Source organism: Macaca mulatta, chromosome 19 (genome assembly GCF_049350105.2).
Source record: "Macaca mulatta isolate MMU2019108-1 chromosome 19, T2T-MMU8v2.0, whole genome shotgun sequence".
Classification (NCBI taxonomy): Eukaryota; Metazoa; Chordata; class Mammalia; order Primates; family Cercopithecidae; genus Macaca; species Macaca mulatta.
In genome coordinates, this window is record NC_133424.1 from 3,029,321 (window position 1) to 3,056,954 (window position 27,634).

Sequence of the window (27,634 nt, forward strand, 5' to 3'; positions counted from 1 at the left end):
GGGAGGCTGAGGTGGGCGGATCACGAGGTCAGGAGATCGAGACCATCCTGGCTAACACGGTGAAACCCCGTCTCTACTAAAAATACAAAAAATCAGCCAGGCGTGGTGGCGGGCGCCTGTAGTCCCAGCTACTCGGGAGGCTGAGGCAGGAGAATGGCGTGAACCCGGGAGGCAGAGCTTGCAGTGAGCCGAGATCGCGCCACTGCACTCCAGCCTGGGCGACAGAGCGAGACTCCGTCTCAAAAAAAAAAAAAGAAAAAAAAAAAGTAATAATAATAACATTGACCCCTGACCTAAACTACTTGTGTTGTCTGTAAATTCCAGACACTGTATGGAAAAAGCATTGTAAAACTTTTTGGTCTGTTAGCTCATGCCTGTAGTCCCCAGTCACGTTCCCCACATTTGCTCGATTTATCACGACCCTTTCACATGGACCCTTTAAACTTGTGAGTCTTTAAAAAGGCCAAGAATGTTTTTTTTGGGGAGCTCGGCTCTTAAGACACAAGTCTGCCGATGCTCCCGGCCGAATAATCCACTTCCTTCTTTAATCCAGTGTCTAAGGAGTTTTGTCTGCGGTTCGTCCTGCTGCACTGCCTCGGCCTCCCAAAGTGCTAGGATCACAGGTGTGAGCCAACCTGCCCGGCCCCAAAGATGTTCTTGCAGCAAAGATTGAGTGTGTTTCATGAGGGGTTCCCGATCCCATTTCCCTGAAGGAAATGGGCCCAGAGACAATATGGGCTCCATCCAGGGTCACACAGCAGCTCGAGGCTGGGAGCAGAGGTCCACAGAGCCACTGCTGAGTCTCCCTGGCCTCCCCCAATCCCCTGAGAAAGGGAAGGAGAGGAAGGAGACTACCTTTCCCTTATGAACATCCTTCGAGTGGGTCCCATGCCATACTTTTTTTTCTTTGAGTCAGGGTCTCGCTCCGTCACCTACACTGTGTCGCCCAGGCTGGAGTGCAGTGGTGTGATCATAGCTCGCGGCAGCCTCTGCTTCCTGGGCTCAAGTGATCCTCCCACCTCAGCCTCCTGAGTAGCCGGGACCACTGGCGTGCACCACCATGCCTGGTTAGTTTTTATTTTGTTTATTTATTTATTTATTTATTTTTTTAATTTTTTAATTTTTTTTTTTTTTGAGACGGAGTCTCGCTCTGTCACCCAGGCTGGAGTGCAGTGGCCGGATCTCAGCTCACTGCAAGCTCCGCCTCCCGGGTTCACGCCATTCTCCTGCCTCAGCCTCCCGAGTAGCTGGGACTACAGGCGCCTGCCACCTCGCCCGGCTAAGTTTTTGTATTTTTAGTAGAGACGGGGTTTCACTGTGTTACCCAGGATGGTCTCGATCTCCTGAGCTCGTGATCCGCCCGTCTCGGCCTCCCAAAGTGCTGGGATTACAGGCTTGAGCCACCGCTCCCGGCCTTGTTTATTTATTTTTCAGGTGGAGTCTCACTCTGTCGCCCAGGCTGGAGTGCAGTGGCGCAATCTTGGCTGACTCCAACCTCTGCCTCCCGGGTTCAAGCAATTCTCCTGCCTCAGGCTCCCAAGGTACTACAGCCACCGGCTACCATACCTGGCTAATTTTTGTATTATTATTATTATTTTTAGTAGAGTTAGGGTTTCACCATGTTGGCCAGGCTGGTCTCAAACTCCTGACCTCAGGTGACCTGCCCACCTCGGCCTCCCAAAGTGCTGGGGTTACAGGCGTGAGCCACTGCGCCTGGCCAGGGCACAGAGTTTAAAATGATGCAAAAGCTGGTCAAATGCCTATACAAAAAATTAGCCGGGCATGGAGGTGGGTACCCATAATCCCAGCTACTCTGGAGGCTGAGGCAGGAGAATCACCTGAACCTGGGAGGCAGAGGTTGCAGTGAGCTGAGATCCCACCACTGCACTCCAGCCTGGGCAACACAGCAAGACTCCATTTAAAAAAAAAAAAAAAAAAAAGCCTGGGCATGGTGGCTCATGCCTGTAATCTCAGCACTTTGGGAGGCCGAGGCGGGCACATCACCTGAGCTCGGGAGATCGAGACCATCCTGGCCAACGTGGTGAAACCCTGTCTCTACTAAAAATACAAAATTAGGCAGACGTGGTAGCCTGCGCCTGTAATCCCAGCTACTCAGGAGGCTGAGGCAGGAGAATCGTTTGAACCCAGGAGGCAGAGGTTGCAGTGAGCCAAGATTGTGCCAATGCACTCCAGTCCAGGTGACAAGAGTGAAACTCTGTCTCAAAAAAAAAAAGAAAAAAGTTCATAGTGTGGTGTGGCCTCTGGATCAGGCCCCTCCAGATCCTACAGTTGTCCCTTCATTTGAGAGGCCCTTATTGAGCTGCGGGAGCTGGGACCACATTCTCTCTGGGTCTCCAGCATTGCCCAGCACGGGGCAGGGGGGCCACATGCTGATGGATTTCACATGACTTTGGCCTTTCGGAGAAAAATGCCTGTTTGGTTTGAGACAGGGTCTCACTCTGTCGCCAGGCTGGAGTGCCGTGGTGCGATCTTGGCTCACTGCAACCTCCGCCTCCCTGGTTCAAGCGATTCTCCTGCCTCAGCCTCCCGAGTAGCTGGGATTACAGGCGCACGTCCACCACACCTGGGTCATTTTTGTATTTTTAGTACAGATGGGGTTTCACCATGTTGGCCAGGCTGGTCTTGAACTCCTGACCTTAAGTGATCCCCCTGCCTCGGCCTCCCAAAGTGCTGGGATTACAGGCAGGAGCCACTGTGCCTGACCCGTTTTTTGTTTGTTTGTTTTTGGTTTTTTTTAGTAAGCAGAATAACAGCCCCAAAAAGCTCCTGTGTCCTCATCTCCGGAATCTGACGAGGCAGCTGTCTGGTGAGGGGGATCAAGGTTGCAGATGGAATTCTGCTACCTTTCATCAGATAGGGAGATCTTCATTTTTGGGGGGCTCAGTGTCCACATAGGGGTCCTTGTAAGGAGGAAGGCAGGTGGCTCAGGGTTAGAGAAGAAGACGTGATGACCGAAACAGAGGTCAGAATGATGTGGCCACGAGCCCACGGATGCAGGCGGCTCTGGAGCCAGAAAAGGCAGAAAGTAGATTCTCCCCTGGGACGTCTGGAGGAAACAGCCCTGCTGATTTTCGACTTTGGGGCTCCAGATCTGTCAGATCATAATTTTAAGTTATTTTAAGCTACTAGGTTTGTGGCCATTTGTAACTGCAGTTGTAGGAAACTCATGCAGTTTTTATCCTGCATACCACAGAACTATTGCAGGATTATTATTATTATTATTATTATTATTATTTGAGGTAGTTTCCCTCTTGTTGCTTAGGCTGGAGCACAGTGGCACGATCTTGCCTCACTGCAATCTCCGCCTCCTGGATTCAGGTGGTTCTCCTGCCTCAGCCTCCTGAGTAGCTGGGATTACAGGCGGCTGCCACCACACCCGGCAAATTTTTGTATTTTTTGTTAAGATGGGGTTTCACAATGTTGGCTAGGCTGGTCTCGAACTCCTGACCACAGGTGACCCACTCGCCTCAGCCTCCCAAAGTGCTGGGATTACAGATGTGAGCCACCATGCCCAGCCTATTGCAGGATTATTATCTTCCAAATTACAGACAAACAAACCGAGGCACAGAGAGGGGCAGTGACTTGCCCCAGGCCACGCAGCAATGGAAGCCAGAGACCTGAGCTCCAGCTTCCCTTGGCCCCACGAGCAAAAGCTTGCGTGTGGGAATCGTGTCTCTGTCTTGCGGAGGAAAACAGGAGGGAAGTTAATATGCGGGGCTCAAGGAATCACCTGGAAAAGATGTCGGCTTGCTGGGGGGATGTGGGAGAGAGAGAGACACCCCAAACACGCGTCCACGTCCAGAAGATGGGGGTGAGAGACCCACGAGGGTGCAGGCGTGGGCTGGGGCTGGTCCTAGCTCTGTCTGGGAGGGGAAGTCAAGGCAGGCTTGGTCAGAAGCCACCCAGACATGAGGCATGAGGATGGCTTGGTCCCGTCCTGGTTTTAGGGATCCTGTCTTGGGTTTCCAGCCACCAAGGAGATGGGTGTTACTTTAGTTGGGTCTTGGCTGCCTGAGCAGGAAGGGCCTCTTCTGAGGTCTCCCCTGCCCTCCCCGCAGGGCACCCCATAAAGGAGACAGGATTCATGGAAAGCTTGGAGGTTGCACCTGGTTCATGTCAGGCACTCAGAGCGTTGCACGGGGAACGGGCGGCTCTCCTGGATGGGGACTCTGAGGCCCACAGGACAATAGTTTCACCTGCCTTTGTTGCAGGAGAGAACGGGAAATCAGTCCCCACCGGAGAGTCCCACAGCCTAGAGCCCCCCTCACCCTCCAGCTGCCTTGAAACCAGGCATGGAGAGAGGGACGCCTCACAGTCCCTGACGGGCCTCTGTTCTGCCCCCGAAGGGCAGGGAAGTAAAGGAACCTTAGTCCTAGGTTCAAACGGGGGAACCGAGGTCCGGAGACCGACACTGGGCTGTGGCGAGTGGGAGGCTGCTCTTGGCTGGAACTTCTGCACTCTGGTTCCGTCCACCTCCTTCCTGAAAAAACACGAGCTTCTCCCTGTGCCTTCCTGGGTGGGTGGGGTTTGAGCCTTCACGCCCACTGTGCCTCAGTTTCCCCACCTGTCGCCTCTCCGTGCCTCGGCTTCCCCATCTGTTGCTGCTCTGTGCCTCGATCTCCCCATCTGTCAGTGAGGACTGGCGCGGGCTAAAGCACTTTATTAATCTCACTTCCAAAGCCAAGACTCCCTGGTTTTTCTGGGAGCCCTCAGAGACAGGCAGGGCAGACGTGGGACCCTGTCAGCAGCACCCAGACTCCCCGACAGGCCAATTCCAGGAGGCACCGCGGGGACCCATGTCTTCTTTCTTCCCTGGCCTGAGGCTGGGGAGGGAGTTTCCCAACGGCCCAGCTTTGCCCACTCTTCTCAGCCCCCACCTGTCCCTAGCTGGGGTCTCAGAGCGGCTTCCCTCCATTCTCTGCCCCTCGCTCGACCCATCTGTAAAATGGGTTCGTTAACAGGATCCACCCAGCTCGCAGGGCTGGCCTCAGTGTGAAAGGAGGCAACACACACAGCGCCTGGAACAGCGCTGGGAACAGCATGGGCGCTGCAGAAGTGTGGCCTATCACACGTCACTAGTGGCGTGGAATTCTCTCAGGGTTGGCTTCCCCTGGGGACCCCAGCAGCCCCTCATCCCTCAGCCCTGCCCCCTGTTGCTCCCACGGGAGTAAGAACAAAATCTGAAGTTTGTTATTAAATCGGTTCCATTTTTATTGGATTTGAACCAAATACAGCAGGATGAGGGGTGGGGGACTGAGGGGTCTTGGTTCATGTTGGGATGGGGTGGGGAGCTCAGGGGGCTGGGAAATCCTAATATACAGATGCTCTGTGAACCCTAACATGACCGAGAATGCACCCCCTCCTGTCTTTGATAGGCTAAAGGCACTTGGATATCAATTTTGGGGAGGCCCTTGGGGTTGTCATGGTAAGCAGAGTCAGGCAGGTGCGAAGAAAATAATTGGTTGTGCCCAATTCAGGGGTGGCGGTTGGGGTTACAGGAACTTCACCCTCACTCATGTCGAGCCCCCTGGACCGTCTGTACACCGTGGTGCAGGCCTGGGCCCTCCCGGCCACAGCTCAGGGAGAATGGGCCGGCGTCGCCTTGCAGCTCCGTCTGAAACCTTTGCTCAAACACCCTCCAGGGCTGAGCCGGCTTTCTCTCTGTTTCTCTCTGACTGATCTCAGAGCAGTCTTGAGGGATCCAGGATCCAAGTCAAGCCATCAGGCCCATCTGCAGGCCTGGCCTCTGAATACAGGGTAATAGGTTTGACCCTCAGACCCATTTTACAGATGAGGACACTGATGGTCTAGGTGATCTTCGGTCACCAGCTGAGATCGTACAGCTGGGCAGCAGCAGAGCTGCTTTTGAGCCCTTCCTGCAAAGTCCTGGAGGGTCTGTCCTAACCTCTCGGTTGGCAGCCAAGCCCTTTCTGACTGAGGTTTTGGCCCAACAATGGTTCCTGTCCCTGCCCCCAGCAATGTCCTAACTGTCCTCTGGAGGATGTGGAGGGGGAGGGGCAAAAATTGGCTATGAGGAGGCCAGGTCACAGATGGTCCCTATGGTCCCTGTCTAGTGTCTGAATCCTTCTGCAAAACCTCAGCTCCTCCTTGTTTACCCCCCGTGACGGGGAGCTCACCATCTGTAGAGCAACAGGGCAGTGACTTCGGGGAAGCTTTTCCTTGACCTGAGCTGCAGTCAGCCTGTGACCCCAGCTTTGGTCCTAGATCTGCCCAACCACTGCAGGTGCAGAGACCAATGTTCTTCTATCACCTTCTTCCAAGGACCCGGGTCCAGGCCTTCCTGCAGGGTGAAGCCCTTGTTTCGGCCTTGTTCTTGTCACTGCCTCTGCAATGCACATAGCAGGGACTCCCCGGGAACCCCCTGTGCTCTTTGGTCTTGTTCCCCACCTGAGCCATGAGTCAGCAGAGCCGGGCATGATGGGGCCACGCTCAGGGCTTGTCTGAGGCTGGCTCAGGGGTCAATGCGTACCTAGAGGCAAAGGTCCCTCCAGTAGACCCATTTAGAGGGACACTCAGGACCCCAGAAGCCATGGTCCTGGGCCGGGGCCAGGGTGGCTACCTCTCCCTTGTGGGGTGGCCCTCTCTTGCCAACTGTTCTGAGAAGCAAGTGGCAGCGGAGGGAGGTGGAGGGCTGGGGCAATGGCTCCTCCTTGCGGACAGCCCTGCTGGGCTGTGGGGAGGACGGAGGACAGGGCGTGGGGGCCCCTGACTGTAACCGCTGCGTGTGCTGGGTCCTCAGCAGACCTGAGCCCAGGCCCTGAGGTCGGCTGGGAGATGCTCAGCTGAGCAGGCGCTGGGGTGGGCTGTGTGTCCCAGGTGTGAGCTGTGTCTCAGTTGTGAGTTGTGCCTGTCCCAGGTGTGAACTGAGCATGTCCCGGGTGTGAGCTGTGCTCTCACGAGAGCCCTGCCTGCCTCTGTGGTCAGTTCTGGTGCCCAGGGCCTGGTTTTAGTGTCAGCTGGGTGTGAGGTGTGTGTCTCAGGTGTGGTGAGCTGTGTGTGTCCCAGGTGTGAGCTCTGTGTTCTGGGTGTGAGCTGAGCATGTCCTGGGTGTTAGCTGAGTGTGTCCTGGGTGTGAGCTGTGTGTTCTGGGTGTGAGCTGTGCCTGTCCCAGGTGTGAGCTGTGTCTCGGGTGTGAGCTGAGCATGTCCCAGGTGTAAGCTGTGTGTCCCAGGTGTGAGCTGTGTGTTCCAGTGTGAGCTGTGCCTGTGTCTCAGGTGTGAGCTGAGCATGTCTCAGGTGTGAGCTGAGCATGTCCCAGGTGTGAGCTGTGTGTTCCAGTGTGAACTGAGTGTGCCCCGGATGTGAGCTGTGTGTTCTGGGTGTGAGCTGTACTTGTCCCAGGTGTGCGCTGTGTCTCGGGTGTGAGCTGTGTTCCAGGTGTGAGCTATATGTCCCAGGCATGAGCTGTGCCTGTCCTGGGTGTGAACTGTGTCCCGGGTGTGAGCTGTGCCTGTCCCAGGTGTGAACTGTGTCTCAGGTGTGAGCTGAGCATGTCCCAGGTGTGAAAAGTCTCAGGTGTGAGCTGAGCATGTCCCAGGTGTGAGCTGTGTGTTCCAGTGTGAACTGAGTGTGTCCGGGTGTAAGCTGTGTTCTGGGTGTGAGCTGTGTTCCAGGTGTGAGCTATGTGTCCCGGGTGTGAGCTGTGCCTGTCCCGGGTATGAGCTGTGACCTGGGTGTGAGCTGTGTGTCCTGGGTGTGAGCTGTGCCTGTTCCAGGTGTGAGCTGTATCCCAGGTGTGAGCTGTGTCTCAAGTGTGAGCTGTGCCTGTCCCAGGTGAGAACTTTGCTCTCACGAGAGCCCTGCCTGCCCCTGTGGTCAGCTCTGGCGCCCCGGGTCTGGTTTTAGTGTCGGCTGGGTGTGAGGTGTGTTTCACCTGTGTGGGTTCCAGGTGTGAGTGTGTCTCTGGGTGTGAGGTGCAGGAGGCCCAGGTGTGAGCAATGCAGACTTTCTGCGCACCCTCCCCTTGGGGCTGTAGGGCCCTTTGTGGGTCTTGGGTGTCCACCGTCTCCCTGGTGTGATCTGTGTGTAAAGGGCTGGGGGAGCGGAAGCCCAGGGCTTGGGGGCAGCAGACTTGTGCCTCCTGGGTGTGAATTGCGGGCCCTGAGGATCTTGGGGTCTCTCAGCACCCCCAGTCATTCCAGGTTGGTAGATGGGAGCCCATCACCCCACCTTGCAGCCCGCACCGCCACCGCCAACTCAGCCACCATAGCAGGGACAGGAAGACGGGTTGAAACCTTTAGAAAACGCTTGAGAAACTGCAAAAAGACGCATGCTGATGAAAAACAGTCCTGCGGTTGGGCGTCTACAAAAAAAAGGGGAAGTTCTCCCAGGGGAGCCGCCGTGCAGCCACCCCCGCCCCCTCCGGGAAATGCATAGGTGGACACGCGAGCGGCCGGCCCGCGAGGGGTGGGAGGGGAAGGCCCGCCCCTGGGGACCCCTCAGATCATCTTCATGTTGAACTTGCGCGCGCCGCCCTGGCCCGCCGCGGCGGCCGGCCCATCCACCTTGCGGAAGGAGTACTCTACCGAGAAGTTGTTCTTGTGCTGCCCGCGGCCGCGGCTCCACACGAACAGCAGCACGAAGCAGAAGAGGACCACGCCCAGGAAGGTGATGCAGCCCATGGCGGTGGACACCAGGATGGTGGTGAGGTCCAGCGGCGCGCGCAGGGCCGCCAGCGTCTCGTTGTGGGCCTCGCCCGGGGTCCGGTTGGCGGCCGGCTCGGGGCGCACGGTCAGCGTGGCGAAGTACGTGTCGTTGCCGCCCGCGTTGCTGGCCACGCACGTGTAGGTGCCGCTGTCCTGCGGCCGCGCGTCCTGGATCTCCAGCGTCCCCCCGGGGAGCACGTGCGCCCGGCCTGCGCTGGTGGCAGTCACTGGCCGGTGCTGGGGGGTCACCCAGGCCACCGTGGGCGCCGGCTCGCCCTCGGCGCGGCAGAGGAAGCGGACGTCTTCGCCCGCGGTGGCCATGACGCGCTGCAGCCGCCGCTCCCGGATCTTGGGTTTGCGGCACACGAAGTACTCGAACAGCACGGAGTCCGGCAGGTTTCTCAGCGCGTCGCCGCGCACCTCGGCCGGGGTGGCGCAGGCCGGCAACCGCCCGTCGAAGTTGAGGGTCTTGCGACGCTGCACGATCCACAGCAGGCGACAGTCGCAGGCCAGGGGGTTCCCGTCCACGCGCAGCGTCTCCAGCGTGTTCACCGAGTGGAAGGTGCTCTCCTCCAACGTGGAGAGCAGGTTGTTGGAGAGGTTGAGCAGGCGGATCTGGCGCAGGCCCAGGAAGGCCTGAGGCTCCACCACGGCCAGCAGGGCCCCGGCCAGGTGCAGCTCGCGCAGGCGGACCAGGTCCCGGAACGACCCCCGCGGCACCGTGCTGATGGGGTTGTGCGACAGATTGAGGCAGGTGAGGTGCGCCTGGTGCCGCAGCGCGGCGGCCGGCACCGCAGTGATGTTGGTGTGGGTGACTGACAGCGACGTCAGGTTCAGGCCCCTCAGGCTGCCTGCGGCCACCTCCTCCAGCAGCGGCCAGTTGTCAATCTCCAGGTGCAGCAGCCCGGGCAGCCTGCGGAAGTTCTGGTCCTCCAGGGCGGCGATGGCCAGGTGGCGCAGCCGCAGGGCGCCCAGGCCGCGCAGGTGGCCCAGCGACTCCCCGGACAGAGCCGTGAGGTTGCAGCGCTCCAGGGTCAGCTCCTCCAGGGCCAGCAGCCCCGCGAAGGCGCGGCGCGAGATGAACACCAGGTCGTTGTCACCCACCTCCAGCCGGCGCAGGCTGTGCAGGTCCTGGAACGTGTAGTCCAGCAGGATGACCAGCTTGTTCTCGCTCAGGTCCAGCAACGTGAGGTTGTCCAGGCGCGTGAAGACCCCGGGCGGGATGAGCTTCAGCTGGTTGCCACGGAGACGCAGGACGCGCAGGCGCGGCAGGTTGGCGAAGGCGCCGGGCTCCACGTGCGCGATGGCGTTCTCGCTCAGGTCCAGCTCCTCCAGCGCGGGCAGCGCGGCCAGGTCGCCCGGGTTCAGGCAGCGGATGCGGTTGCGGCTGAGCTCCAGCAGGCGCGTCTCGGCCGGGATGCCTTCGGGCACGGCGGTCAGGCGGCGGCGCGTGCAGGCCACGGCGCGGGTCTGCGCGGTGCACTCGCAGCGGGCCGGGCAGCCTCCAGCCGGGGGCGGTGCCGCAGGCAGCAGGAGCAGGGGCAGGCTCAGGACGCACAGCCAGCAGGTCATGGTGCGGAGCGTGGGCCTAGGGCCGCGCCACCATCCTCCTGCGCACCTGCGGGCAGGCGAGGAGCGGGCAGCATTAGCAACCGGGTCCCCCTCCGCGGCGCCTCCGCACCCAGCCCACCCCTAACCCGCCCCAGCACAGCGGCTGGCGCCTGTAATCCCAGCATTTTGGGAGGCTGAGATGGAATAATTGCTTGAGTTCAAGAGTTCCAGAGCAGCCTGCGCAACATAGCAAGACTCCCATCTCTGCAAAAAAATAAAAGATGAGCCGCATGTGGTGGTGTAGGCCTGTGGTCCCAGTTACTCAGGAGGCTGAGGCAGGAGGATCACTTGGGCCCAGGAGGTGGAGGCTGCTGCAGTGAGCTATGCTCGTGCCACTGCACTCCAGCCTGGGCAACACAGTGAGACCCCTGTCTCTACAAAAAATAATAATAATAATAAAAATTAGCTGGTTTGCAAGTAATTGTGAAATATTAAGAAGTTTACCCAGGCATGGTGGCCTGCACCTGTGGTCCCAGCTACTCAGGAGGCTGAGCCAGGAGGATTCCTAGAGCCCAGGGGGTCAAGGCCACAGTGAGTTGTGATTGTGCCACTGTGCTCCAGCCTGGGAGACAAGAGGGACAGAGGAAGACCCCCCCCCAAAAAAAAAAAGCAGCACGATGATCCACCGTGTGGCTGCAATTCCTATCTCCTGGAGTTTTGTTTTGTTTTTTCTTGTTTGTTTTTCTGAGATGGAGTCTCGCTCTGTCGTCCAGGCTGGAGTGCAGTGGCTTGATCTCGGCTCACTGAAACCTCCACCTCCCGGGTTCAAGAGATTCTCCTGCCTCAGCCTCCCATATAGCTGGGATTACAGGTGCCCGCCACCACGCCTGGATAATTTTTGTGTTTTTAGTAGAGACGGGGTTTCACCATATTGGCCAGGTTGGTCTCAAACTCCTGACCTCAGGTGATCCACCCACCTTGGCCTCCCAAAGTGCTGGGATTACAGGTGTGAGCCACCGCGCCCGTCCGCTCCTGGGTGTCTTCACACAAGAGAATGGAACACACAGTGCACGGAAAACCTGGGAACATTCACAGCCGCATCTGTAACCGCCAAACAGTGGGAAAGGCTGGAGTGTGCACCAAGGAATGGATGGCTCAGCACAGTGCAGCCGGCCACACACGAACACGACTCAGCCACCAAAGGGAGCCAGGCTCTGACCCAGGCCACGGTGAGGATGCACCTTGAGGATGCCATGCTCAGTGAGAGATGTGACAAAAGGCCACATTGTGTGATCCTCTTTCTTTCTCTTTTTCCCTTTCTTTCTTCCTTTTTCTTTCTTTCTCTTTTCTTTCTTCTTTCTTTTTCTTTCCTTTCTCTTTCTTTCTTTCTTCTCTTTCCTTCCTTCCTTCCCGCCCTCCCTCCCTCCTTCCTTCTTCCCTCCCCTCCCCTTCTCTTTCCTTCCTTCCCTCCCTCCTTCTTTTTCTTTCTTTTTCTTTCTTTCTTTTCTTCTCTCTCTCTTTCCTTCCTTCCTTCCTGCCCTCCCTCCCTCCTTCCTTCTTCCCTCCCCTCCCCTTCTCCTTCCTTCCTTCCTTCCCTCCCTCCCTCTCTCTTTCCTTCCTCTCTCCCTCCCTTTCTCCCTCCCTCCCTCCCTCCCTCCCTCTCTCTCTCTCTCTCTCTCTCTCTCTTTCTTTCTTTCTTTCTTTCTTTCAAGACGGAGTCTTGCTCTGTTGTTCAGGCTGGAGTGCAGTGGCTGTGATCTTGGCTCACTGCAAACTCCACCTCCTGGGTTCACGCCATTCTCCTGCCTCAGCCTCCCAAGTACCTGGGACTACAGGCGCCTGCCACCACACCCAGCTAATTTTCGTATTTTTAGTAGAGACTGGGTTTCGCGGTGTTGGCCAGGCTTGTCTTGAACTCCTGATGTTAAGTGATCCACCCGCCTTGACCTCCCAAAGTGTGGGGATTACAGGCTTGAGCCATCACGCCCGTCCGTGTGATCTCATTTCTATGAAATATCCAGGACAGGCCCATCCACAGACAGGGAGATGACATTTGATCTCAGACCCTGTTGTGGGTGGAACTGTGTTCCTGCAAAAGATATGTTCAAGGCCAGGCACGGTGGCTCACACCTGTAATCCCAGCACTTTGGGAGGCCGAGGTGGTGGATCACCTGAGGTCAGGAGTTCGAGACCAGCCTGGGCAACATGGGGAAACTCCGTCTCAACTAAAAGTACAAAAATCAGCTGGGCGTGGTGGTGTGCATCTATAGTCCTAACTGGGGGGGTCTGGGGTGGGAAGATCACTTGATCCCAGGAGTTGAGGCTTCAGTGAGCCGTGATCACACCACTGCACTCCAGCCCCTGGGCAACAGAGTGAGACTGTCTCAAGGGGGGGAAAAAAAAGGTATGTTCAAGTCCTACCCTCCGTGCCCGCTGTGCACGGGACCTCGTTTGGAATCAGGGTCTTTACAGATGCACTCAAGTTTAGATGAGACCGTGGTGGGTTACAGTGAGCCTTTTCCAACGACTCCTGTCCTTACAACAGGGAGACTTGGCCACACACCTAGCCCCTTACAGGGGAAATACAGCCGTGTGAAGACGGAGGTAGAGGCTAGGGTGACACAGCCACAAGCCAGGGATTGCTGAGAGCCCCGGGAAGCTGGGAGAGGCAGGAAGAACGCTCACCGGAAGCTTCCAGAGGGCCCCCAGCCCTGCGGACACCTTGATTTTGGACTTCTGCCTCCAGAGCTGGGAGAGCGTATGTTTCGGTTGTTTTAAGCTCCCTGGGTTTGCGGCGCCTTGTTCTGGCAGGAAACAGGCCGACCCAAAAGTTGAACAGAACAGAGCCCGTGGATTTCTGGAGGGAGGGTGTGTGGGCTGGGGGAACAACCAGTGGAAGGGCCCTGAGGTGTGGCGGACATCTGCAGAAGCTAAGGGAGAGGGTGGAGCGGGGCGGGGAGCTGGGCCTCTGGGTGGGGGGCAGATGGCATGGAGCCGTGGTGGCCCAGAGGAACAGGTATCAATGCTCCGTGGGTCCCGATGGCTGTGCGTCCTGGGCTCTTCCCATCTCTCCTGGGAGCCTGCTGCACCCCTACCAACTCCTCTTGGCTGCAGCCCGGATTCTGGGGGCTGGGGTGGCAGGTGGAGGTGGGGTTGGGGGGAGCGGGAGGACGGAGCTGGAGCTACCAGGTGGCACTGCCCAGCCCCTTCCGCTTGGCTGCTTCGCCCGCCAGCCAGCCGGCTATTTTTGGCATCTTAGCAGCTGAGCCCCGCTAGGCATCCCCCCAGGCCCCTTGGCCCAAACCAGGCCTTGTGTCTCTTCATGGTTCCCATTGGCCGTCGATCCTCATCTGCTAAATATCTGCGAAGGCAGCTCCTGCCTTCCCAGCGCCTTTCAAGAATTTAAGCGGAGAGCGAACAGACGTGGAGCCCCGGGAGACTGCTTAATGTCAGAGACGAATCGTACGTAAGTGAGGACAGTTTGTATCTTGCAGCTGTAATTCATTAAGATGAGGTCAGGCAGGAGTAGGGGGAGCCCTAATTCAATGACTGGCGTCTTCATAAGAGGGAAATTTGGACACAGAGACACAGGCGAAGGCCAAGTCACCACACAGGCAGAGACCGGAGTGATTCATCCGCAAGTCAAGTGACACCAGGGATGGCCAGCTACCACTGGAAGCTGGAAGAGTCAGAAAGGGTCTCCCCGAAAGCCCCCAAAGGAAGTTGGACGTGCCTGAGCTTGGACTTCCAGACTCCAGAACTGTGAGAGAAGAAGCTCCTCTTGCCAGGGGCGGTGGCTCACGCCTGTCATCCCGGAACTTCGGGAGACCGAGGCGGGCGGATCACTTGAGGCCAGGAGTTCGAGAGCAGCCTGACCAACATGGAGAAACCCTGTCTCTACTAAAAAAAAATACAAAAATTAGCCGGGCGTGGTGATGGGCACCTGTAATCCCAGCTCCTTGGGAGGCTGAGGCAGGAGAATCGCTTGAACCCGGGAGGCAGAGGTTGCGGTGAGCCGAGATCGCGCCACTGCACTCCAGCCTGGGTGACAAGAGGGGAAACTCCGTCTGAATAAATAAATACATAAAGTGAAACGCCAAACTGAATTCTGGATTTAGGTGGACACGGACACGTATATACAGATGCCAAAACTGGGTGTTCACAGGCCGCATGGAACAGCAGGGAGCTTGGCAGGAAGGAAGGTGTCAGGCGAGAATGCGGTCCCACCGAGAGAAAAGCGAGGGGTCTCTGGTTTCCAGGAGGCCTTGGTCCTCCTGCCCCCAGCTTAGGAACATAGGGAACTTGAGGGAGGGAGGGAGGGAGCGAGAGAGGGGGCATGGCCCCCTCCCCCGCTCCCCAGAATCGTGTTTAATCCCAACCTGGACATTTTACAGGGAAGGCAAGCCTTCCCTCCAGCAAGCTCCCTCCCAGCGCTGTTTTTCTAGGTCATTCTCTCCCGAGCTGCCGCCCTGCTGACAGCACACTCAGGGGCTGTGTCACAGGAGGGGACGAGAGCGCTAGGGCAGTGATGGCACTATCTGTCCCCCGCCCCGTACCTCCCCCCTTACTGTCCACTCCACAGTGTTTATAAAACCACTGGTGAAATCCTGCCCATGGGCTGGGTGCGGTGGCTCACACCTGTCATCCCAGCCCACAGGCCGGGCACAGTGGCTCACGCCTGTCATCCCAGCACTTCAGGAGGCCGAGGCAGGGGGATCACTGGAGCCCAGGAGGTCCAAGGATGCAGTGAGCTGAGATCGCACTGCTGCGCCATAGATTGGGCAACACAGCGAGATCCTGTCTTTGTTCTTTTTTTTTTTTTTTTCCTTTTTTTGAGACAGGGTCTCGCTCTGTCGCCTGGGCTGGAATGCAGTGGCATGATCTCAGCTCACTACAGCCTCCACCTCCTGGGTTCAGGTGATTCTCCTGCCTCGGCCTCCCGAGTAGCTGGGGTTATAGGCACCCGCCACCACACTCGGCTAATTTTTGTATTTTTAGTAGAGACGGGGTTTCACCATGTGATCCAGGTTGGTCTCGAAGTCCTGACTTCAAATGATCCATCCGCCTCGGCCACTCAAAGTGCTGGGATTACAGGTGTGAGCCACTCCGCCTGGCTGCAAGACCCTGTTTTATTTATTTTTATTTATTTATTTATTTTTTGAGACAGAGTCTTGCTCTGTCACCTAGGCTGGAGTGCAGTGACGTGATCTCGGCTCACTGCAAGCTCCGCCTCCTGGGTTCACGCCATTCTCCTGCCTCAGCCTCCCGAGTAGCTGGGACTACAGGTGCCTGCCACCACGCCCAGCTAATTTTTTATTTTTAGTAGAGACGGGGTTTCACTGTCTTAGCCAGGATGGTCTTGGTCTCCTGACCTTGTGATCCGCCCACCTCGGCCTCCCAAAGTGCTGGGATTACAGGCGTGAGCCACTGTGCCCCGCCAATTTTTTTTTTTTTTTTTTTTTTTTTGTGAGATGGAATCTTGCTCTATCACCCAGGCTGGGGTGTAGTGGTGTGATGTCAGCTCACTGCAACCTCTGCCTCCTGGGTTCAAGCGATTCTTCTGTCTCAGCCTCCCGAGTAGCTGGGATTACAAGCACGTGCTGCCAGGTCTGGCTAATTTTTGTATTTTTGGTAGAGATGGGGTTTCACCACATTGGTCAGGCTGGTCTCGAACTCCTGACCTTGTGATCCGCCTGCCTCGGCCTCCCAAAGTACTGGGATTACAGGCGTGAGCCACCATGCCCGGCCCAATAATTTTTTTTTAAAGCAGTTCCCACAAAGCACAGATAAGGGCAAAATCAGGAAGTTTCCTAGAGAGATGACAGGTCTGGAATCGCCAGGTCACAGTCACACTGATCCAGTGGCAGAAGTGCCGGCGGGAGGCCTCAATTCGGATAAGCTGTGTGACCTCTGTTGAGAAACCTACCCTCTCTGGACCGCGCCTGTCACGGCACAGGCAGAAGAGCCCTCCGGGGCACCCTCCAAGCTCTGGCTCTATAATTACTCCTGGGATGAGAGGACAGATGATCCCTCGCGCCCGGCAGGGGCCACTCAAGCTGTGACCTAGTTTTACAACCCTGACTGCCCCCATCAACGGCCTGACCCTATAATTTCCTCTGTGGGGTGTTGCTGGGGAGGCGGGAGGGGGGATCTGGTGGCTGGACTCAAGCTTCTGACATGTCCCCTAAGGATCTGGTGCTCCCCAACTTGGGAGCAAGAACTGGTTCCTGGAGAGGGGACCTGGGAGACTCGATTCTGTCTACACGGCCTGCCTCTGCTCACCGTGTGCCCTGAACGCATCTGGTTGGTCTCCCTGGTCTCTTTTTATTTTTATTTTTTGGGATGGAGTCTTGCTCTGTCGCCCAGGCTGGAATGCAGTGGCGTGATCTCGGCTCACTGCAAGCTCCGCCTCCTGGGTTCACGCCATTCTCCTGCCTCAGCCTCCCGAGTAGCTAGGACTAGAGGTGCCCGCCACCATGTCCGGCTAATTTTTTGTATTTTTTTTTTTAGTAGAGATGGGGTTTCACTGTGTTAGCCGGGATGGTCTCGATCTCCTGACCTTGTGATCCGCCCGCCTTGGCCTCCCAAAGTGCTGGGATTATAGGCTTGAGCCACTGTGCCTGGCCGGCCTCCCTGGTCTCTTGCAGGGGGGTGTCTCTTGGGTGGAGGGCTGCGGGGGTCTTCAGCCAAGATGCCAGAGAGCTCCCTCAACTCTTGCCGATCTCAGGTGAGGAAGGGGCTGGGTACTCTGAGCAGGGGGTGAACCTTTCTGGGTCGGTTTTCTCACCCTGGAGCCCGGGGCCTTAGGTAGGATGGGGTTAGAAAGCCAGGACCCCCACTGCTTTTCTTTGTTTATTTGAGACAGGATCTCACTCTGTTGCCAGGCTAGAGTGCAGTGGTGCGATCATAGCTCACTGCAGCCTCGACCTCTTAGGCTCAAGTGATCCTCCTGCCTCAGCCTCCCACGAAACTGGAACTACAGCCGTACAACACCATGCCTGGCTAATACTGAAAATTTTTGTAGGCCAAGAGTGATGGCTCATGCCTGTCATCCCAGCACTTTGGGAGGCCGAGGCGGGCGGATCACTTGAGGTCAGGAGTTTGAGACCAGCCTGGACAACATGGCGAAACCCCGTCTCTACTAAAAGTACAAAAATTAGTCTGGCATGGTGGTGGGCGCCTGTAATCCCAGCTACTCGGGAGGCTGAGGCAGAAGAATCACTTGAACCCAGGAGATGGAGGTTGCGATGAGCCAAGATCGCGCCACTGCACTCCAGCCTGGGTGGCAGAGCGGGACTGTCTCTAAATAAATAAATAAGAGAGACGAGAAAGTCACGGCTCAGACAGCGTCAGGAAGGGCAGACCAGGCGGAGGGCACCGTGGGGCAAAGGCTGTGGGGCAGGACTGTGCCGCGGTCACAGCAGGCTGCGCAGACAGGCTGATTTTTTTTTTTTTAATTGAGTCAGAGTCTCACTCTGTGGTCCCGGCTGGAGTGCAGTGGTGCGAACTTGGCTCACTGCAGCCTCCGCCTCCCGGGTTCAAGCGAGTCTCCTGCCTCAGCCTCCTGAGTAGCTGGGATTACAGGGGCCCGCCACCACACCTGGCTAAGTTTTGTGTTTTGTTTTTTTTTTTTGGGATGGAGTCTCGCTCTGTCGCCCAGGCTGGAGTGCAGCGGCCGGATCTCAGCTCACTGCAAGCTCCGCCTCCCGGGTTTACGCCATTCTCCTGCTTCAGCCTCCCAAGTAGTTGGGACTACAGGCGCCTGCCGCCTCACCCAGCTAGTTTTTTGTATTTTTTAGTAGAGACGGGGTTTCACCGTGTTAGCCAGGATGGCCTCGATCTCCTGACCTCGTGATCCTCCCGTCTCGGCCTCCCAAAGTGCTGGGATTACAGGCTTGAGCCACGCGCCCGGCCTAGTTTTGTGTTTTTAATAGAGATGATTTCACCCTGTTGGCCAGCCTGGTCTGGACCTCCTGAGCTCAGGTGATCCGCCTGCCTCGGCCTCCCAAAGTGCTAGTATGACAGGTGTGAGCCACCGCACCCGACCACCAGGCTGATTCTTTAGGAGCCTCTGTCCCCTCCCTTGTCCTCAGGCTGCAGCCCTGGGGGAGGCAACACTTTGAGGGCTCTCTGTCTGCACCCTCACAGGTCCCTCGGACCACTCCTCTCCCAGGAAACGGCCACCCACCTGGAGCATCGCCTTCCGCCGTCCCAGCATGGAAACCCCATCTGTTCACAGACACCTCCCGATGGTGTGTTCTGGTCACCTGAACTGCCACCCAGGGACCCAGCCCCATCCCTGACGTCTCCCAGGGCGACTCACAGAGCCCCAGCGTCACCCCGGCCACACGGAGCCAACCTCAGTTCCACCCTTCCTCTCCCACAGGCCAGACTCCTCCCTTGCCCTGGGTCTCCCACCACTGCCAGGCCTCTGTCCCCCACCCCGAACTCCCCTCCTTCCAGCCGGGCTCCGGTTCGCCCCCCACATTCAATACGCTCCTCTCGTTCTGGGCTCGGTGTTCCCAGCTGCCAAATGGAAATGGGATGGGGGGTGGATCCGGCCAGCCCCTGCAAACCTGGGCCTCTCTGGGCTCTGTGAATGTTGGGGGCCTGGTCGTTCTCTGGGGTGGGGCTGTCCTGGACCCTGCAGGGTGCTGAGCAGCGTTCCTGGCCTCCACCCGCTCCATGCCAGGAGCACACCCTGTCGAGACAACCACAGATGTCCCCAGACATTACCAAATGTCCCCTGGGAGCAGAATCACCCTGGTTCAGACCCCCTAGGTTAGGGGATTCCACGGATCCCCAAGAGACTCTGCAGCCCACCATCCTCAGCCCTGCTGAGGTCCCAGGACGCTGCACACATTGAAATCCATGCCTGAGTAGGAGGGAGAGAGGAGGTGAATCCCAGGAGCTGGGGACCCCCTGCTTTACACCGTCTGCCCTTTTGGGAGTTGATCCTGGTGTCTGGTGTGAGCAGGGGACAGATTTAGCATTTTTTAAAAAATTTAAATAATTAATGCAGGTCTCTCTTGGCACCATGGACATCTCATGTGGATGATTCTCTGTCCTGGGCACTGCAGGGTGCTGAGCAGCATCCCTGGCCTCCACCCACTCCAAGCCAGGAGCACCCCCTTCCCAGTCGTGACAGGCACAAATGTCCCTGGACACGACTCAGAGTCCCCTGCAGGGCAGAACCTCCCCGAGTGAGTTCTTGCTGTAGAGGATGCTGGCACACAGCCCGCCTCTAGTTCATGCCCCAGGAGGAGCCAGGGTGATTCAGCCTGTTTTACACGGGGAGGTGGAGAGCCAGAGAGGGACGGCAACGTCCTCAGGGCCACACAGCAGGCAGGAAGCAGGTACAAGATGCGACCCCAGGCCTACACACCCTGTTTTCCTCCCGTGGTTCTGCTAGGGTTTCGGGGGGACCTCACGCCCCATGGGACCTGACTCCTGCCCATCTCGTGCCAGCCTGGCCGAGCCAGGAGGCATCTGGGAGCTCCACGCCTGCCGGACGGCCCCATCACAAAAGCTGCAGCGTCCCCGAGCCCAGGCCCCAGACTAGCAGATGTTTAAGAGACATGGACGACCCAGCACTTTGGGAGGCCGAGGCGGGCGGATCACGAGGTCAGGAGATTGAGACCATCCTGGCTAACACGATGAAACCCTGTCTCTACCAAAAATGCAAAAAATTAGCCGGATGTGGTGGCGGGCACCTGTAGTCCCAGCTACTCGGGAGGCTGAGGCAGGAGAATGGCGTGAACCCGGGAGGCGGAGCTTGCAGCGAGCCGAGATCGCGCCACTGCACTCCAGCCTGGGAGACACAGCGAGACTCCGTCTCAAAAAAAAAAAAAAAGGCCGGGCGCGGTGGCTCAAGCCTGTAATCCCAGCACTTTGGGAGGCCGAGACGGGCGGATCACGAGGTCAGGAGATCGAGAGACGATCCCGGCTAACACGGTGAAACCCCGTCTCTACTAAAAAATACAAAAAACTAGCCGGGCGAGGTGGCGGGCGCCTGTAGTCCCAGCTACTCGGGAGGCTGAGGCAGGAGAATGGCGTAAACCCGGGAGGCGGAGCTTGCAGTGAGCTGAGATCCGGCCACTGCACTCCAGCCTGGGTGACAGAGCAAGACTCCGTCTCAGAAAAAAAAAAAAAAAAAAAAAAAAAAAAAAGAAAAGAAGAAAAGAGAAAAGAAAAGAAAGAAAAGAAAAGAAAAGAAAAGAAAAGGAAAGGAAAGGAAAAGGTACCAGTTGCCCTTCCATGAACTGGAAACACAACAGAGAACAGAGGCCAGAAAATCCCCGTCCTTTTATTTTTATTTATTTATTTGTGTTTTTTTTTCTTTTCTTTTCTTTTCTTTTCTTTTTTTTTTTTTTTGAGACAGAGTCTCACTCGGTCACCCAGGCTGGACTGCAATGGCACAATCTCGGCTCACTGCAACCTCCGCCTCCTGGGTTAAAGTGATTCTCCTGCCTCAGTCTCCCAAGTAGCGGGGATTACAGACATGCGCCACCGCACCTGGCTAATTTTTTGATTTTTAGTAGAGACGGGGTTTTGCCATGTAGCCCAGGCTGGTCTCGAACTCCTGATCTCAGGTGATCCACCCGCCCCGGCCTCCCAAAGTGCTGGGATGACAGGTGTGAGCCACCGCACCCGGCCCCCTGTCCTTAAGGAGCTTACATTCTGGTGCGGGTGACACCGTGAAATCAGTGTATGTCACATCAGCTGGTAATAAACGCCACGGAGGTGAGAACAGCTGTGTCCTCGGGTGACGTCACCTCCTCAGCTCTGCGCTCCGCCGTCCACAGGCGTGAAGCTGGAGCTGGGGCTGGCCACCGAGAACCTTCCTGCCTCCCCTCCCGAGCAAGGGGCACGTCCCACCAAGCCCGGATGGCCCGTCTGCCCCTGCAGGGTCCTCCGCTCTGGTGGTGGGCTTGGTGAGCTCTGCTGCCCGGCCTCGGGAGTCTGGGGGAGCGCGGCGTCGACCCCTGTGGAGGGAGGACTCCTGTTTCAAGGACAGAGCCTCATTACCATGCACAACCAGCCGCAGCCGAGGCCGCAGAGGCCTTTGGCAGGGGGGCCGGGCCGGTGGCAGGGACTGCGTTGGCGGTGGTGGACGGGAGTGGGGGTCTGTCCTCAACAGGTGGGGCTGGTCCGTGTGCTGGCCCCTGCCATGCGATCGCACCCAGGACTCTGGTCCTCCTTCTTTTTTTTTTTTTTTTTTTTTTGAGACGGAGTCTCGCTCTGTCCCCCAGGCTGGAGTGCAGTGGCCGGATCTCAGCTCACTGCAAGCTCCGCCCCCCGGGTTCACGCCATTCTCCTGCCTCAGCCTCCCCAGTAGCTGGGACTACAGGTGCCCGCCACCGCGCCCGGCTAGGTTTTTGTATTTCTTAGTAGAGACGGGGTTTCACCGTGTTAGCCAGGATGGTCTCGATCTCCTGACCTCGTGATCCACCCGTCTCGGCCTCCCAAAGTGCTGGGATTACAGGCTTGAGCCACCGCGCCCGGCCCTCTGGTCCTCCTTCTAAGCCCCAGCATGTGCCCGGTGCTGCGCGGGTGCTGGAGGCAGGGCAGCCTCCACGCAGACACCCGCAGCATCACAGCCTGTGCGCTGCACATCCACGCCCTGTTACAAATGTTCCATTCAACGCCTTCTAGCACATTCACAGATCGTCCGCCGGCACCTCTGGTTCCAGAACATTCCATCGCCCCCAAAGGGAAGCCCCCTTCCCTTCAGCAGTCACTCCCAGCCCCTCCCCAGCCCGGGCCCGCACACGTCTGCTTCCTGCCTCTGCGGATTGGCCTGTCCTGGACCTCTCCCATCAATGCAATCAGATCGTCTGTGGCCTCCAGGGACCGGCCTTTCCCTGAACGTCAAGTTGGGGGCACAAACAGGGGAGCATCGCGCAGCCCAGCGAATGGGCAGATCGTCCGAAAAAAGTGCTGAGGAGGGGAGCCAGTAGGGAGCTGTGGGGGGCTCTGTTCCGGGCTGTGGCTGTGTTCGATGGGCCCAGGGAAGAGCCCTCTGGGCTGAGACCTTGATGGGGAGCCGGGGTCAGCGGGGTACAGCAAGGCAAGGGGCGATGCTGGCCGGGGGTGTGTCTGCGCTTGGTGGGGTGGGAGCCCTGGCTGGCAATGGCAAAACTGCCCCGGGCACTGAACCCTCAGGGAGGTGTCTGGACTTGCGTCCACAGGCAATGGGGAGCCATGGGAGAATAAGGAGCAAGAACATGGTGAGATCTGGGTTGCAGTTGGAAGGTGCGTCCAGCTCTGCACGGTCCAACCCCGGGTCGCCCTGCCTCCCACAAACCTGGAAAGTCTGGACTCTCGGCCGCACCTCCATCTTGAGAGAGCAGGGCGCTACTACCTCCCTCTGCACCCCGTCACCCACACGCAGAGCTGTGGCCAACGACGGAGCATGGGGAGGCTGAACTGAACACCAGGTGCTGAACCAACGGTCCCTTGTCCACTCCAGAGCCAGGACAAGAACTCAGGGGTCCCCACCTGAATCGGCCACCGACCGCCTTGGGCAGAGACATCGAAGTCTCTGAGCCTCAGTTTCCTCTTCTGCAAAAGGGAACCGCAGGGTTCCCAGTCATCTCCCCGGAATGAGCGAGTGAGAGGTCGGGTGAGGAGGTTCCTTCCAGGGAAGTCTCCACTGAGTGCCGGCTGGGGTCAGGAGCCCCAAGTCCTAGGCCCTGGTCTGCTCCTGGCCATGTGTTCACCTCATTCGTTCATTCAACAAGCATTCACAAGCATTCATTCATTTATTCAACAATCATTCATTCATTCAACAATCCATTCATTCATTCAACAAGCATTCATCCAACAAACATTCATTCCTTCTTTCAACAATCATTCTTTCAACAAGCATTCATTCGTTCATTCAACAAGGATTCATTCATTCATTATCAATCATTCATTCATTCAACAAGCACTTAACTACAATACCTGTGTGCCAGGCACTGCTTTTAAGAGAAACAGCAGTGAACAAAACAGACAAATCCCTGCATTCTGTTTATGGGCGAGAAACAGAAGAAACAAGGAAAGCCAGCTGTCACACGGCGGGCCATGGTATGGGAGAAAATAAACAGGGAAGGGGGGCTTGGGGTTGGCAGAATGGGGTTGGCAGAATGAAGGCCTCCCCACGGCCAGCCCGTTCTAATCCCCGGAACTGCAGATAAAGCCACCTTACATGGAAAAAGGGCCTCTGCAGATGGGATTAAGTAAGAATTGTGAGATCAGGAGATCATCCCGGATCATCCGGAGGCCCAACATCCTCACAGGGTCCTCACGAGAGGAGGCAGGAGGGTGCAAGTCAGAGACAGATTGGAAGAGGCTGCACTGAGGCTATGAAGGGAGAGGGTGGGGCCCTGAGCCAAGGGATGCGGGTGCCTCTGGGCACTGGGAAAGGCAGGAACCGGATTTTCGCCTGCAGTGCGCAGGAGGGCCCAGCCTTGCCCATGTCCTGTTTTTTTTTGGTTTTTTTTTTTAGACAGAGTCTCACTCTATCACCCAGGCTGGAGTGCAGTGGCACAATCTCGGCTCACTGCAACCTCTGCCTCCCAGGTTCAAGTGATTCTCTTGCCTCAGCCTCCCAAGTAGCTGGAACTACAGGCGCCCACCATCACGCCCAGCTAATTTTTTGTATTTTTAGTAGAGATGGAGTTTCACTATATTGGCCAGGCTGTTCTCAAACTCCTGACCTCAGGTGATCCACCCGCCTCGGCCTCCCAAAGTGCTGGGATTACGGGCGTGAGCCACCGCACCCAGCCTTATGCCCTGGTTTGATGCCAGTGAGGTCCATTTTGGACTCTGGCCTCCAGAACGGTCAGATGATAAATGTGTGTGGTTCTCAGCCACTGCTGTCACAGCAGCCGGAACTCATCGGGGTCATTGCAGTCTTGAAGAGGGAGGTCGCTCGAGGCCTCCGGGATCTGTGCACCTGCCTTCTGGGGCATGTAAGGCGGGGGACATTGACCTCTCCTTGGGGTCTGAGATCTGCAGCGACCACAGTGCAGGCACCGGCCTTGGGGACCCCCTCCCAAAAACTGCCCCCCACGGCAGGACCTGGGCAATGGAGGCCTCTCTTCCCTGTATCCCCAGCTGTCCTTAGATACGGATCCTGGACTCATGATCCTGGAAGCTCTTAGCCCAAGGAGAAGGCAGGGTGTGGCTGGGAGTGGCTGGGGTCCCTTCCTAGAACAGAGGCGGCCCCACCTGCTTGGTGCCTGGTGGGATGGGCAGCTCCCTTCCTCGGCTCCTGGCCAAGTCCCGAAGCCCTTCCAATCCACCTCCTTTATTCTGAGCAGGGCTCTTCCCCTCGGCCCTCTTGCAAGGTTACCTCAAATACATCCTCCCTCCAGTCCCCGCCCAGGGCAAGGGATGCTGACATCTGCCTCGAGAAAGGCCTTCTCTTCCTGGAGGCTGACCAAACCCAGAGGCGGCAGGGGTGAGATGCTTGGTAGCGGCCCCCTCTGTCCCCAGGCCCACAGCGACCTGCATCTCCCCCTCTCTGCCCCCTACCACAACCGGGGTGGTGGGAGTAAGAGGAGTGTGGTCTGGATGCGATCCCCATTCGAGCTTCTAAGACAGATATGGGAGGAGGGGGCCCAGCCCTTCACAACACGCGTCCCTCCAAGGTCTGCTTTTGGGGACACGCTGCCGGTCTCCCAGGACCCCTGCATCCTCTGTCCTAGATCCAGGCCCTCCCGGGGCTTCATCCATGACAATTCATTAAGCCCTAATTAGCTTCCATCTGCTGTTAGTCCCCGTCAACCCCTCGAGGGGCTGGGGGCCTACCGACCCACTTTCCTTCCCAGCTTGTACACGGGGGGCCGTGGACTGCTCTCTGCAGGCGGGGGCCTCTAGATCTGGAACCAGTTTTGGAGCACCCACTGTCTACACCGGCCACTTCACCCACTAGCCCAGCCCTGACGGGGGGGGGGGAATAATAAAGTTCATTTTGGAGAGAAGGAGACTGAGGGTCAGAGTGGGCCCCAGCTCACCGCATCACTTAGCTGCAGACAGTCAGCATTTGAACCTGAGTCTGACGCCAGCTCCTACCCACAAAATCCCAGCTCTCCCCTAGAGGGTGGAGGGCGCTCTTTGGAGGCCCGAGATTGACATGCGGTGGTGGGCGGCTCGACGGGGCCCACCCGGGGCAAACTTTGCTCGCAGAGTTCTTCGAGAGGCTCTCTACCTGGTGACGAGGTAGTGACTCAGGGGGTGCCGGGGAATGACAGTGCTGTGGGAAGAGACATCAAACTGCCTTCTGTTCCCACTCAGCAAGGCACCTTCAGGTCCCAGCTTACCCTGGGGGTGGATGGCTGAGTCTGAGGGGGGCCAGGAAGGGCCCTGAGCATCTGTTTTATGGCGGCAGCACGCCACAGCCGAGGTGGGCAGCATCTCATTTAATCCTGTGTGGGGTGAATCTGAGAGAGGGGACGTCATTTGCCAGAAGTCACTGGTGGCGACTGGACAGACAGGGCAGGGAAGGCTGAGTTGAACTCTCCTAAGCCCCCATCCCACTGCCCGGCCTTCCTGCCACCCCATATCATCCAGGTGGGGACAGGAGCTGGGTCTACAGGGGAAGTCCATGGGTTCTTCCCGCTCAGATCCTGTCTCCGACGATGGCTGCCTCTTCGGCTGGGAGAGGCGCCAGGGTAAGGCCATGTCCCGGCAGCCCACCCCGCACCAGCCTCCTGATAAAGCCAGCGCCACCCTCCCTGAACCTGTTTCCAGCCTGCGTCCTCCACCTGACTACTCACACCTCACACCTTCTCCATCCTCTCCACGCCACTTGCAGGGAGCCCTCCTGGGTTGCTCTGGTTCTCACAGCTCTGTTGTCCCTGAAGGTTCCCCCCAGCCAAGCCCCAGATCGTCCCTCTGCGAATACCACTGCACAGCAGACGCCCGGTCCCCACCCCCGCCAGAGCAAGGGTGTCTGCAGCCTCACTGCGTCCATGGATTAGCCAGGGACTGCCCGCTAGAATACAGCTTCTGGGGCCCATCACCTCAGAAGTTCTGACTCCTCAGAACTGGGGGGGCCGGGACACCGGCACCATTAGTGCCCCAAGCACACGTTGAGAAACCCAGTTATAAGGTGGTCTCCAGTGTAAGGACGCGGGGCTTTTCTTGTGCCCGGACCAAGGCGAAAGGTGCTGCTCCCCAAAACTTGTTGAATGGGGTTCAAGGCCTCCGCTGGCCAGGCCCCAGAGGCCCGGGAGGTGGGGGCACCCAGGCCCAGCCTCAGGGCACAGAGAGAAGCCCCTACCATTTCTGGTGCTATTCAGACGCAGGCCCCCAGAGCAGGGGACTCAGCCCTGTGCCCCTAGGTCCCTCCCCGCCAGGCTGGGCCGTCAGCTTAAGGGACGGAGCAGGCTCCGGTGCGGACCCCAGACACCCTGTGCGTCTTCCAGCTCCGCACCCCGAGGCTGGACCAGACCCGGCTCGGGAGAGACAGGCAGGAAGGCGCGGGCTGCAGGCTCTATTCGGACGTTCCCCACATCCCAGACCCAACCAGTCCCCCGTTCATCTCCTCCTGGAGAGGAGCGCATCCTCCCAGCGTCCCCACTGCTCCGGGGAGATGCCCACCCGGTTCTGCGCTCCTTGGCGCCCCAGGGGAGGGGCGGGGGGACCCCAGGGTGGGGAGTTCGCCCCCAAAGTTTCCAGGGGGAGCGTCGGGGGCCTGGCAAGCAGCGATGCGCCCGGGAGGGGTGCGCGGGGCAATTTTCCCTGGCTGAGGATGGGGTCGCGGGTTGGGGGCTTCGGGCGGCAGGGGCGCAGGGTGCAGGTGCGGGGTCCCCAGGCCTGCGGGTGCGCCCCACGCCGGGCCCCGGCTCGGCCACTCACCTGGGCGGCTCCGCCGCGGACACGGCGCGGGCTGCGGCGCGGGGGCCGCCCGGAGCCGACACGAGCAGCTGCCGCCGCCGCCGCCTCCCGGGCTCCGCCGTGCGCGCCGCCGTCGCGCGCACCCGCCCGCCGGTCTCCTCGGCGCGCCTGGCGGGGGCGCGCGGGGGCTGCGCTGGGCCGCGTGCTCGGCGGTTGGGGCCGCAGGTGTGCGAGGCCACGTGGGCGCAGGTGCGGGGGCGCTGGGAGGGCAGGTGCGTAACCCCTCCGTGAGCACCCTGCGCGCTTCGTGTCCGAGGACCCCCTGTGCCCGGGTGCGCCTGCGGAGATGGCCGTGCAATAAACGCAGGGGCACCCCAAGTGCAGCAGGTTGTTCCGTGTGGAATCTTCTGGAAGCTGCCATCGCCTCCTTTGCCCACCGTCCCCCAACCCTAGTCCAGGCCGCCACCATCTGCACCTGAACACCTGCCACAGCCCAGCCCTCCAGGCCCATTCCTTATGTTGCCCTCGGAGGAAGCCCCTCAGAGGAAGCTTAGCCGCTGGGCTCC

The 27,634-nt window shown here is 58.2% G+C and overlaps 1 protein-coding gene across 4 annotated transcripts; it reads right to left on the reverse strand.

Annotated features, from left to right (window-relative positions):
• Positions 1–5,207: 5,207 nt before the first annotated feature.
• On the reverse strand, positions 5,208–27,250 carry LINGO3 (leucine rich repeat and Ig domain containing 3). Of its 4 annotated transcripts, none has more exons than XM_077979048.1 (3): positions 27,090–27,220; positions 13,972–14,138; positions 5,208–10,305 (listed from the first exon to the last, which is right to left on the reverse strand). In XM_077979048.1, the coding sequence occupies exon 3, from the start codon at positions 10,257–10,259 to the stop codon at positions 8,481–8,483; it is 1,779 nt and encodes a 592-aa protein (XP_077835174.1). In that variant the 5' UTR covers positions 10,260–10,305; positions 13,972–14,138; positions 27,090–27,220; the 3' UTR covers positions 5,208–8,480. The 4 variants fall into 4 exon arrangements, with proteins under 4 accessions (XP_077835174.1, XP_077835175.1, XP_077835173.1 ...); XM_077979049.1 differs by lacking the exon at positions 27,090–27,220 and adding an exon at positions 18,815–18,942; XM_077979047.1 differs by lacking the exon at positions 13,972–14,138 and having other exon boundaries at positions 27,090–27,250.
• Positions 27,251–27,634: the final 384 nt, after the last annotated feature.